This window comes from Chlorocebus sabaeus, chromosome 21 (assembly GCF_047675955.1).
Source record: "Chlorocebus sabaeus isolate Y175 chromosome 21, mChlSab1.0.hap1, whole genome shotgun sequence".
NCBI lineage: Eukaryota > Metazoa > Chordata > Mammalia > Primates > Cercopithecidae > Chlorocebus > Chlorocebus sabaeus.
Genome location: NC_132924.1, coordinates 75,270,919 through 75,284,630, shown reverse-complemented (window position 1 = coordinate 75,284,630; position 13,712 = coordinate 75,270,919). Strand labels below are relative to the sequence as shown.

The window sequence follows — 13,712 nt, the reverse complement described above, 5'->3', positions numbered from 1 at the left end:
CATGGCGCTATTCAGGAGGCTGAGGCAAGAGGATCACTGGAACCCAGGAGTTTGAGCCTAGCCTGAACAACATAGCAAGGCCCATGTCTCTTTGCAAATAAAGAAAATCACACCACTGCACTCCAGCCTGGGCAGCAGAGTGAGATGCTGTCTTGAAGAAAAAAACCCCAAAAAACAAAAACAAAAATTTAGTAATTAGGTTATATGAAATTTAGAAAAAACGAGTTTTCCATTAATGAATGCTTGTTATTAGGATCATGTAGTAAAACTATATTTTGGTGCTGTCAAGTGGATCAGCCCATATACTGCTGTGTGAAATTGCTTTCACCAAAATCATTGGTTGAGATGACATTAATTGACCTAATGTGAGTCAGTATTCTAGGGGAAGGAAGAGCAGAGGTACCAATATTGGAATGTAGTTTTTTTTTTTTTTTTTTTGAGACGGAGTCTCGCTCTGTCGCCCAGGCTGGATGGAGCACAGTGGCCGGATCTCAGCTCACTGCAAGCTCCGCCTCCTGGGCTCACGCCATTCTCCTGCCTCAGCCTCCCGAGTAGCTGGGACTACAGGCACCCGCCACCACGCCCGGCTAGTTTTTTGTATTTTTTAGTAGAGACGGGGTTTCACCATGTTAGCCAGGATGGTCTCGATCTCCTGACCTCGTGATCCGCCCGTCTCGGCCTCCCAAAGTGCTGGGATTACAGGCTTGAGCCACCGCGCCCGGCCTGGAATGTAGTTTTACTTAATATAAACCACAGCAAAAACCAGTTGTGGATAATAAAGCTAAATTAATGTTAAAGTGTTTGCTCAGGAATCAAACTTGTTGACTTCTCACTAACTTCAGCTGCTCCTCAACTTACGCTAGGGCTGCATCCTAATAAACCTGTAAGTCAAAAATACTTTTAAGTTGAAAATGCATTTAAAACTCTGATAAGCAGCTGGGCGTAGTGGCGCACGCCTATAATCCCAGCACTGTGGGAGGCCGAGGTGGGCGGATCACCTGAGGTCAGGAGTTCGAGACCAGCCTGGCCAACATGGTGAAACCCTGTCTCTACTAAAAATACAAAAATTAACTGGGCGTGGTGGTGGGCACCTATAATCCCAGCTTCTCGGTAGGCTGAGGTAGGGAGAATCTCTTGAACCCTGGAGGCGGAGGTTGCAGAGAACTGAGATCGTGCCATTGCACTCCAGCTTGGGTGACAGAGCGAGACTTGTCTCAAAAACAAAACAAAACAACCTCTGAGAAGCCCACTGAAAAAAAAAAAATTACAAGGAAGCGAACCATCTTAAGTCCTGATGCTGCTTGACCTAACTGTGAGGTTTCAACCTGATAAACCCCTAGTAAAGTCAAAAAAATTATGAGTTGAACCATCTGAGTCGGGGACCATCTTGACTAAGTTCAGTAGGTTCAGTTCAATAGAACCTGCTCTTGTTATGAGATGACAATGCTTTCTGCAGAGCAGAGGAAAGCAGAACTGTAGAGAAAAGTTTTGTACTTGACATCTTTGTAATTCAGTAACTATCCTTCAGTTCCCTTTTCTACCTTTTATATTCTGAAAAATCTTTGATCTAGTTAAAACTAGTCCAAAAGCAGTATTCAAAAGATCTAGAAAAATGTGGGAAGACAAGGTAGAGTGAAGTTCATAGAGAAAAATGATACAAATCTGACTTTTATTTTTACTTTTTATTTTTTTGTTATTATTTTTTTGAGACAGAGTCTAGGTCTGTCATCCAGGCTGAAGTGTAGTGGCACTATCTCAGTTTACTGAAACCTCTGTCTCCTGGGTTCAAGTGATTATCCTGCCTCAGCTTCCTGAGTAGCTGAAACTGCAGATGTGTACCACCACACCTGGCTAATTTTTTGTATTTTCAGTAGAGATGGGATTTCACCGTGTTGGCCAGGCTGGTCTTTGACTCCTGACCTCAGGTGATCCACCTGCCTCGGCCTCCCGAAGTGTTGGTTTACAGGCATGAGCCACCACACCCGGCCTGACACTTATTTTTTAGAGTGTAATATAGTTTGGAAAATACATTTAGCAGCATTCAAGAAATTCATGGCTGGGTGTGGTGACTCATGCCTGTAATCCCAGCACTTTGGGAGGCCGAGGCAGGTGAATCACAAAGTCAGGAGTTCCAGACCAGCCTGGCCAATATGGTGAAACTCTGTCTCTAATAAAAAAAATACAAAAAGTTAGCTGGGCGTGGTGGTGGATGCCATAGTCCCAGCTACTTGGGAGGCTGAGGCAGGAGAGTCACTTGAATCTAGTAGGCAGAGGATACAGTGAGCCGAGATTGCACCACTGTTCTCCAGCCTGGATGACAGAGTGAGACTCTGTCTCAAAAAAAAGAAATTCATGAGAATACTATCCTCTAGGTAATTAATTAGCACCATTTTTAATTGATAAAAGAATATATATAGTAATGTTATATGTGTTTTATGTTTTATATGATGGTAGAAGCTGTGCACTGCAACCATTCAGTGATGTAAATGGCAGTCCCTAGGTTGTGCAACCTGATGGTCCTGACCACCACTAGCTGTAGAACCCAAACCAAGTTCATGCTGAGTTTGTATGCTCATGAACTTAGTTTTCTGTTTTAGTTATTGTTCTTAAATTACAATCAGGGCAACCAAAATAATTTGCTTTGAATTCTGTAGAAACTAAAAGATGACAAATTATGTAGCTGTTTCTATGATTTTTGTAGTGATAGTGTTTATCTTTGTAATAGTACTTTGTAGCTTTCACAAATACTCATTTTAGCATCTGTTCAACTTTATTAAACACATGTACGTAACACTGACAAAGGATTAAAACATCCCTGTTCTTTCGTCTTTGGTTTTGGAATTCTTTTTACTTGTATAATTCTGTTTTCCATCTTCATCTGTATCCTTGCAGGTTGCCTGAAAGGTTTGAAGACCGTGTGGCATTATATATATTTTAACAGGTCATGTCATTTCTCTAATGCTGTGGCCCTGAGGTTAGTGATATAATATGAAACTGTATCATGAAAGTCTATTTGAGAATAGAAACATATGTATGGACTTTTCCCAAAGTTTGTAACCTGTCCATATCTGTTAGCTTTTGCTGTATTAAATGTATAAACAGAAGTCTCGAAACTTAGTGAACTGAAAAAAGGTTGCATTTCTCACAATTCTTTGGGCTTGCTGGACAATTCTTTTGGTCTCTGCTAACTTAGCTGGGGCTATATGGCTTCATTCTTACATCTGATGATTGGCAGACCAGTTGGGTCTTGGCACACCTCACTTATATGGTTGGTGGTTGATGCATGTCAGCTGGGTTGATGGCCACGTTTCTCTCATTATCCAGCAGGTTAGCCTGGGCTTATTTACATGGTGGTGGTTGCAGGGTTCCATTGAGTAAAAAGAGGGTAAGCCCCAGTGTACAAGCTTCTGCTTGTGTTGTGTTTGCTAATGTCCTGTTGACAAAGGGAAGTCACATGGTGAAACCCAGATTCGTGTGGAAAAATAGACTCGACTCCTTTTAGTTTATTTATTCATTTTACTTTATTTTTTTGTGTGTGTGACAGAGTTTCACTCTGTTGTCCAGGATGGAATGCAGTGGCATGATCTCGGCTCATTGCAGCTTTCCAGGTTTAAGTGATTCTCGTACCTCAGTCACCTGAAAGCTGGGATTAGGCATGTGCCACCTTGGCCTCCCAAAGTGCTTGACTTATTTAAAAAATTTTTTAAATTTTTAATATTTGTTGGTACATAGTAGATGTATATATTTATGGAGTACATAAGATATCTTGATACAAACATGCAATATGAAATACTTGCATCATGGAGAATGCAGTGTTCATTTCTACAAACATTTATCCTTTGTGTTACAAACAACCCAGTTAACAACACTCTTTTAGTTAAAATGTACAATTAAGTTATTACTGACTATAGTCACCCTGTTGTGCAATGAAATTGTAGGCCTTATTCTTTTTGTGTGTGTGCCCATTAATAGACTCCACTTCTTGATGACGGGAGCGGCACAGTCATGTTGCACAGGAATGAACATATAGGCCTGGGAAGAATTTGTGGCCATTTGCAATTGACCATGTTCGTTTTAGGTTTTCTTTCTTTCTTTTTTTTTTTTTTTTAACTTTTTAATTAAATGGATTTATTTAAAAAGACTATAAAATTTGACATCAAGAGAGATAAAAAAAGACCCATAAGATTTAAATTGACAAATAAAAAAATGATTGGCTACAAACATAATTTAAGTATAGTAATTATAAAATTTTTGTACTGTGAGTTCATTTCCCTTATAATTCTTGAAAACCATTCTAAGCAATCTATCGTTTTAGGTTTTCTACCATCTGTATTTCATTAAAATATTCACTCAGACATTTATTGTGCTCCTGGGTTCTACCGTAGGGATAGAAAAAGGCAAATAAAATAGGAGTTTTCTCTGTCAATAAATAAATTAGATTTCTGTCTTGTCATTGTCTTTAGTCAGTGCACATACTCTGGAACCCTGTACTAAGAACTGTGAGAATGTGAAAACTGGAGCAATCATTGTCTAACCACCCTTCTTCCACTTCCAAACTCTAAATCTTATTTTAATTTTATTCTGGTTCTAAGTTGTTTCTCAGGCAACTTACATCAGTGTGTTAACTGATGATTAAAAGTCTATTATTTTAATAATGAAACTTATTAAATCTGATCTGACTGTTAGACCTGCTTCACTATAGAATTGGGGCAGAACACTAGCATTTGTTGAATTCATGCTGGAGTCATTCACTGTTAGGCTAGTAAAAGCAATTTGATGTTTCATCTTTGAAACGTTGCTTGCCTTTGTACTAAATTTTCATTTTGACCAATTGTGCCTGCCCCATCCTCCTCAAATACTTATGAACTGATCTATACAAAATATCGTGTCAGGGACCAGATGAGATGCTCTAATAATAATAAAAAAAGCTCTACCCCTTTATTTTACTAATTTAAAAGTGGATAGTACTTTCGTTCTTATTTTGGTTGCAGTTATATGAGTATTTTTGAAATAAAACATTGATTAAATATTCCCTATTTTAATTAGAAACTATCTGCCAGATGTGGTGGATAATGGCTCCCCCTTGTGGCGCAGTCATTTATGTCATTTTTAGATTGCCTCAGAATGTTCTGAGCAGGCCTTGTTTTTAAAAATAAGGTACTCTCCTCCCCACACGCTAAAAAAAAATCCTCAGCAGAATTGATTCAACAGCTTCTGCTCCCACCCCCTCAATTCTTTGGCTCTAATAATGATCCTATTTTTATATTTTCTTCACATTGTGCTGATACAAGGTAAAAATATCTATCTACTATATTTATTGTGGATCACTATGAAAGTATTCTGAGGAACTTTTACTATCTTGGAATGTTGATAGGTATACTAAAACAACTACAAAAAAACAGGTTTTGAAGTCCAAAATAGTGTAATGCTGGACCAAATAAGTAATATTTATTTGCATTGAGACTCCTCAGAAACTTATAGCCAGTGTGTGTGGTGAGCCTCCTAAACAAGAAGGGTTTTCCAGACTTAGTGGACTGTAGAGCTCTCTCTTCAGGGAACATGTTTTGGGAAATAGCAGGTTGTTTTCAAGTGAGTTGTTCTTTGGAGTTTTTTAAAAAAATTGCTTATTATTACTATATTTGCCTTTTCCCGATTGCAACAGTTTTCATAATTTACGTAAGAGAAAACAGTAATAAGTAAAACATCTTATAGATTTGTTTTTGGCAATATATTTCCTGTTAAGAATAGGCTACTTTTTTCCCTTTGTAGCAAGCCAATCTCAGAATCCTAAGGTGTTTTTTTTTTTTTTTTTTAAATTACATTGTATAAGTAGAATATTAGTTTAAACAATTGTCTAATTTTCTGTTAACCAAAGCTTCTCAGATTTTGGTATTGACACTTACTGGCAATGGGTACAATAGGTCTCCTACTTCTACTTTCTTCTTTCCCTTCATAATATTTATAGAGAATATACAAGGGGAAAAGTGATAATGTGGCCATGTTGGTCGTGGGGTTTTGTGGGGAGGGGGAGGAGATTTAGATTAAATATGTTATATTTCTTCTGAAGGCCACTATTTAAATACAAGCTTTCCCACAAATACATAATTATCATGCCTGTCTTTTATTGTGTTCTTTTTGACACATCTATATACCTAAATCAAGAGGAACTGTATGTATCTTTGTAATTCAGTGCATTTCTTTTTTTAGAAAGCAAATATATTTTATTATCATTTTTTATTTAGTTAATTTATTTTTTGAGACTGAGTCTCACTTTTGTCACCCAGACTGGAGTGCAGTGGTGCAATCTCGTCTCGCTACAGTCTCCGCCTCCTGGGTTCAAGCATTCTTGTGCTTCAGCCTCCTGAGTAGCTGGGATTACAGGCACCCGCCACCATTCCTGGCTAATTTTTGTATTTTTAGTAGAGACGGGGTTTTGTCATGTTGGCCAGGCTGATCTCAAACTCCTGATCTTAAGTGATCCTCCCGCCTTGACCTCCCAAAATGCTGGGATTACAGGTGTGAGCCACTGTGCCTGGCCTATATTTTAAAGCAGTGATATGTTTTGGCTTTTTTCAGGTTAATTTTTAAACTGCATCAGAAAACTGGTTTGATTAATGTTTACTGAAGTGAATAAAAGCAAATATAGTAAGCTCACATTAAGCGTCGTCAGGATGTGAGATTTTCCAGATAAGCGATTTTTTTAGTTAGTGGAAACGTTTTAAGTACCAAGATTCTATAAAAATACCTTCATTGCCGAACATATGCAACATAATGCAACTTTATTTTCAGTATTGGTTTGTCATTATGATACAATACTGATGTCTTAGGGCAGCTGCAGCTGTGCTTACCCTTTTCTCCTCATTCCCCTTCTAAATTTGTGGTTTCTTGTCCTTTATTATTTTAGAGAGTAGTTATAATTGTGCCTAATACAGGAATGGATATGTAAGAAGAGGACATTTTATGAGCCATGGTCTTTGTGACATTTACTTTGATTATTTAGAGATTCTTCTAATACTTATCTGTTACCTCTCCCGCCTCACTGCCGTTGAATTCTTCGCAGTCTGGCATAGTCTGGATAGGTGATTTTTAGAGAATTGAGGCTTTATTTTTTGTGTGTGATATTGTAGATATAATTTTATCCTATGTAATAGGTGAATTGTGGATATTTGGTATATAGTTTTGCAACAAAAGAGGTGTCACCAAAATCAGGAATTATTTACATTTTTGTGAAAAGCATGTGGATTTTATTCTTACGTTTTAACAGTGTAAGTACCATCATTTATTTTATCAAGCAGTATATGCTTTTTAAATTGGAAACGCTATGTGTAACTTGCCATGTTTGTAACATTTAAGTTAATGGTTACAACTGATGGATTTGAAATATTGTGTTATTAAACTAGAAATTTGTATGAAATGATATATAATTAAAAGTTAAATTACAGTATATTTTAAAATTTAATACTTTTACAGATTAAGATTTTGATGACTTCAATTTAATTTTTAAAATTTGGTTTATGTTTATTCAGGTGGGTGATCATATTTTTATCTTTACTATTGGATAATAAATGTTTTGGAAGATCATTGCTGTTTGTTTTAAACATGTGATAGCTAAGCAGTTTTTATAAAGGCCAATTTCCTAATAGAATTTATTTTTGGTTTTATTAGTGGGCAAATGGGATCTACTTCACGGTTTTTGTACATTCTGGTTAAAAGAGAGAGACTTATACTTTTGTTATAGTAAGTTATGTGTGAAAGTGATTTTTACATATCTATATGTTTTATATGTATTTTGGCATGAGATGGGAAGAACTAACTAAAAATTCAATTAAGATAATTAGCAATATAATCTGAGTAGAGTCTGTATTACTTTAAAAATTCAGGGTCTCTAAAAAATCCTTTGAAATAGTTATGAATTTTAATAGGACCATACTTAAAAATAATCAACAAAAGATAAAGCCTCTTAGGTAGTGCCCAAAGTAGACAGAGAATAGGGGTAAAAATCAGTTTTTCATTTATTCAGTCTTTCATGTTAAAAAATTTTAATGTTTAGGTCTATACTAATTTGGACGTGTTTTATTTTGAAATAAAAAGCATTATTTGTAAACTTGGAAATTAATGTAAATGTGTAATTTGAATGAAATGAGATGGCTAGGTCGGTAATACTTCTTCAATCAATGAAATAATTATTCTAACCTGAAATAGCAACATCTGGTCAAAACAAAATTAGTAGATAAAGTTCTTGAGTCATGACACAACATATGATTTGTCTGTAATATTACCACTCAGGTTTTACCCATTTTTTTTCCTGTTACTCAGTGATACATGTTTTTACTCACATTTAAATACATAAATTTTACACTACTGTGTTAAAGGACTGTGTTAACAGTTCTGGTTTTCTGATTATTGTATTTATCTTCTTCTCTCTATAGTTTAATGATGTTATAGTTTTTTGGTTTTATTTCATGTATAGTGTGACTTTTTAAAACTACTAGACAAATGGAAAGTTTAGTTGTGCTTCGTATTTTAGAAGAATTCACATAATGAAAATTCTTTCCTAACAGTCATCCCCTCCCCACAAGATAAACTGCCCCAATTATTTAGCTGATCGTTGTTGATGCTGTGATGTAGTAGGACGAACCAAGTCAGTGGCAGGGGCTTGATTCTGGCTTTGTTAAAACTAAATGTTTTAGGTATCTAATTTAAACAAGATAAGGAAATTTATGCACAGAGAATGTACTTATTTGTGTGAAGTGGAAATATATATAATTTGAATTTTTTTTTTTTTTTTGGTCTCGCTGTGTTGCTCAGGCTGATCTTGAACTCCTGGGCTCAAGTGATCCTCTTGCCTCTGCCTTCTGGGCTGGGATTACAGTTTCGTGCCACCACCCCTAACTCTAATTTGACTTTTTAGATATATTTCAAAGCACTTGGAAAATTTGTGTTTTACAATATCAGTTGTTTGATTTCACTTTCTAAATGGCTATTGTCTCTCAAAACTCCTTATGGTCATTTGCAGATACAAAACTCAGAATCTCAGAATCACTTAACAGACTTGATGTGTTATATTCTGGTAAATGTGCTAGAGTTCAGATTGATACCCTTAGCCTCTTTGTTAGACCGTGTTATAGAGATGCATAGACTGGATTTCTTACTGTGTTGCTATTAATGCATCTAAACATCTAGAGTCTGAAGACTGTTGTATTTAGGCTTTAACTTTTAGCTCTCTTGATATAGGAGATGATAGGAATTTTTAGGAGACAGGAAAAAGGTGAGACAATGAGTACACAATGGGGGCACAAGCTCCAACTGTTCTTTTTTTTGTTTTTTGTTTTTTTTTTGAGACAGGATCTCGCTCTATTGCCCAGGCTGGAGTGCAGTAGCATGATCACAGCTCACTGCAGCCTGGACCTGCCAGGCTGAAGATATCCTCCTGCCTCTCAAAGTGCTGGGATTACAGGCCCCTAATTTTCTAACTTGTGGGAATGGTTTGTAGTTCTGATAAGTCAATTTGTAACAGTTTAGGAAAACTTAAGCTTGGATAGCTGGTGAATTTATTAAAGAATTAACGTCATTAAACTGCTTTGCTGATTATAATAACAAATGAGATTCTCTGTCTTAAATGATTTTGTTTTGAAAACATATGGGTTGGGATTGATTTTGTTATGTTGTGATACTCTTACCAGCTGTGATTGTAACGATTCAATTTTTGATGTGACTATCTTTTATAATCTGTGTCTGTGATGTGATAAAAGTTGGCCATCCATGTTTGCCTGAAATACCAAGACTTTCAGTTTTAAGACTGATAGTCCTGGGCAAACTGGGACAAATTGGTCTCCTAAATTTGGTGTCCACAAAGGCTAATCCTGAGAAAGAGACAATTACAATTTTGCTTATAATTTGGTTATAAAAAGGAGTTGTTTTGCTTGAAGACAGACTCAGCTTGTTTACTAGTGTTAGTATATGAAAACACGTAGGTTTCTTTGTCAGGATTTAAATATGCTGGCAAAAAATGTCATTACCAGTGAATCTTGAGGTTCAGATGGCTTTGTTTTGGCTCTTTGCCACCCATTTACTAGCAATATGGTGGGTGAGTTTATATCATTATCAAGTTTTCTTCAGCAATCTGCTATAAAACATTCCAGTTAAGGAAATCAGAGCTCAAGGAACGTAAATAATTTCTGAAGGTCATGTAGCTGGTAGATAGCAAAGGCAGATTTGGATCTTAGGATTCCTGATTCTTAACCTCCCCTCCCCTCCCCTCCCCTCCCCTCCCCTCCCGTCCCCCTCCCCTCCCCTCGACAGAGTCTTGCTCTATCGCCCAGGCTGGAGTGCAGTGGCACGATCTCGGCTCAGTGCAAGCCCCACCTCCCAGATTCACACCATTCTCCTGCCTCAGTCTCCCAAATAGCTGGGACTACAGGCGCCTGCCACCACACCCGGCTGATTTTTTTGTATTTTTAGTGGAGATGGGGTTTCACTGTGTTAGCCAGGATAGTCTTGATCTCCTGACCTTGTGATCTGCCCGCCTTGGGCTCCCAAAGTGCTGAGATTACAGGCATGAGCCACTGCGCCTGGCCGTAATTCTTAATTTCTAGTAGTTTCTCATCAGAGTTAATAATAGATATATAAACTGGTTTCTAGTTAATATTGTAAGATCAAAAAAGAAGAGCATCGCTGGTGGCGTTTTAGACATATAAGCCACTGGTGATGATTAATGTTTCCAGAGGGTCTACTTTGGAAAATTTTGATGAAAAGATATGAACCTCATTTTACTTTAGAAAAATGCAGCCAACTTTGAAAAATACACCAACTTTTGAATATTCAGATAATGAGTTCCTCTGTTCTAAGGAGATGTTAGTTGTCTAGAATTAATGCTTATTTGTCTTAACTGTGTTTTCATAAGCAGTGTGTAGGAATAGTTAGAGAAAGTAAAATAGCTTGATTTAGTGCAAGTTTTATTTTTAAAATGCCTTATCTGTTACTGTTTGTAAAGTTTTGTTTTGTTTTGCTTGCCTCCTTATGATATAATATTCTGAGATAAAAATTTATTGTTACAAAATGATAGCAAGCATTATCTTATGTGTAACTTTTAATTAAATCCATTTTCTTCAGGTAAAAATAATGTATTTAACTTTTAATTAAATCCATATTCTTCAGGTAAAAAGAACGTATTCTCATGGTACTTACAGAGCTGGCCCAATGCGACAAATAAGCTTGGTGGGAGCAGTTGATGAAGAAGTAGGAGATTATTTCCCTGAGTTCCTTGACATGTTGGAAGAGTCACCATTTTTAAAAGTAAGAGATAATCTGTCCTGGGATTAGAGTTTTTGTTTAAAAAGGCAAGAAAAACCAATATGAGTAATCTAAATTGTGAGTGTTTCTTTCATGCTACATGCACTATAAATGAATGGCTGTTTCAGAAATGGAAACATTTTGGTTTATTTGAACTGGAGGGAAGGAGAGCAAGAGATGGGAAACTCACATAATTCTTGTGTGTACATGTGACGTCTCAGGTCCTGATTGTAATGGCAAAGCTAAGTGGTGGGCCATGAAATAACACCTGTTAACACTTTAGGAATTTAGGTTCCATGTGTTTATCAGCTCTTTATAAACTAAGTACTAAAGGATTTAAGAAGTACAGGAAAGATTCTACTACAAATGTTTAAGACAAAAGAATGGCAGTTTAGCATTGTGGAAAACTGGCCTGGGAAATTACACATCCATATTTTAGCCTTGGCTGTACCTGTCTGGGTTGGGAAAGCCATTTAAACTTTCTGGGCTTCAGTTTCATCATCCATAAAATAACATGTTTAGACAATGTAGCCAAAGGCCCCTTTATTTTATTTATTTTTTTTGAGACAGTCTCACTGTGTGTCCCGGCTGGAGTATAGTGGTGTAATGTGGAGCCCTGACCTCCATGGGCTCAGATGATCCTCCCACCTCAGCCTCCCAAGTACCTGGGACTACAGGCACATGCCACCATGCCCAGCTAACTTTTGTATTTTTTGTGGAAATGGGGTTTCACCACGTTGCTGAGACTGGTCTCGAACTCTTGGGCTCAAGTGATCCTCCTGTCTTGGCCTCCCAAAGTGCTGGGATTACAGGTGTGAGCCCCTGTGCCCACCCCCACAGGCCCCTTTAAATAATTTGTAGCCAGATTCCTTTTTTTTTTTTTTTTTTTAAAAAAGCCTCTTCATTTTCAGAAAATATTTCTTCTTGTGAGCTGCTGGGGCTATCCCACTGAGAGAGGAATCTCTGAGCTGTGTAGTTAGGTTAATTATTTAATCAGTAACTCAAAGGTCAGTGCAAACCTGCACTGAAATTCAGGGTCCAGGTAAGCTGTGGAATGTGACAAGATTTCTAATACTCACCACATAATCTATAGGACATCTCTTCTTTTATCACTTCTGTTTGCTTGGTGTTTTTACCCTGTATGTGCATGTATCTTTTTCTTCCCTTTCTCTTTAACCTTGTTCCATTCCTTTTTCTCTTTTTCTTTTAAACTTTTTGTTCCTTTTCTACTTCTCTCTAGTAGTTACGTAATGGAATTAGGTTGCATTTATTATTGAATTATATTTAAAAATTACCAAATATTATTTAAATGGTTGCTTCAAATTTAATTTTCAAAGTACATGAACTAAATGCATTATTTCTCTTTTCCTTCCGCTTCTGCTTCCCCTTCCCCTCCCCCTTCCTTTTCCCTTTCCCTTCCTTTCCTTTGACAGGGTCCTGCTATGTTGCCCAGGCTAGTTTTGAAGTCCTGGGCTCAAGCAGTCTTCCTGCTTCAGCCTCCCAAAGTGCTGGGATTATAGACGTGAGCTACCCGCACCCAACCTAAATGCATTGTTTCTACAGAAATTTGACAATCCTTTTTGAAAAGGGGGGGTGTGGTGAATTTTTTCAAAAAAATTTTTTTCTCAACATTCCATGGACAGTGGCCCTCAGTTTCCTTCCTTCTTCTATCTCTCTCTCTTTTTTTTTTGGTTTGAGACCATCCAGGCTGGAGTGCAGTCGTGTGATCTCGGCTCACTGCAACCTCTGCCTCCCAGGTTTAAGTGATTCTCATGCCTCAGCCTTTCGAGTAGCTGGGATTACAGACACTACCATGATCTGCTAATTGTTTGTGTTTTTACTTGAGATGGGTTTCGCCGTGTTGCCCAGGCTCAAACTCCTGAGCTCAGGTGATCTGCCTGCCTCAGCCTCCCAAAGTGTTGGGATTACAGGCGTGAGCCACTGTGCCTGGCCACCTTCTTCTCTTTTCTCTTCCCATTCCCCTCTGTCTCTTTTCTTTCTTTCTTTTTTCTTTTCTTTTCTTTTCTTTTCTTTTCTTTTCTTTTCTTTTCTCTTCTCTTCTCTTCTCTTCTCTTCTCTTCTCTTCTTTCTCTTCTCTTCTCTTTCTTTCTTTCTTTCTTTCTTTCTTTCTTTCTTTCTTTCTTTCTTTCTTTCTTTCTTTCTTTCTTTCTTTCTTTCTTTCTCTCTCTCTCTCTCTCTCTCTCTCTTTTTCTTTCTTTCCCTCCCTCCCTCCCTCCCTTCCTTTTCTTTCTTTCTTTCTTTCTTTCTTTCTTTCTTTCTTTCTTTCTTTCTTTCTTTCTTTTTCTTTCTTCTTTCTTTCTTTCTTTCTTTCTTTCTCTTTCCTTCTTTTCTTTTTTCTTTCTTTCTTTCTTTCTTTCTTTCTTTCTTTCTTTCTTTCTCTTTCTTTCTCTCTCTCTTTC

At 37.1% G+C, this 13,712-nt stretch overlaps 1 protein-coding gene across 1 annotated transcript in view; it reads left to right on the top strand.

Moving 5' to 3' along the window:
* Nucleotides 1-13,712, top strand: part of RSBN1L (round spermatid basic protein 1 like) — an 80,395-nt gene that overhangs the window by 52,243 nt on the left and 14,440 nt on the right. Inside the window, exon 4 of the mRNA XM_007982397.3 lies at nucleotides 11,158-11,295. Within this exon, the coding sequence (XP_007980588.3) occupies nucleotides 11,158-11,295 (138 nt within the window). The remainder of the gene's footprint in view (nucleotides 1-11,157; nucleotides 11,296-13,712) is intronic.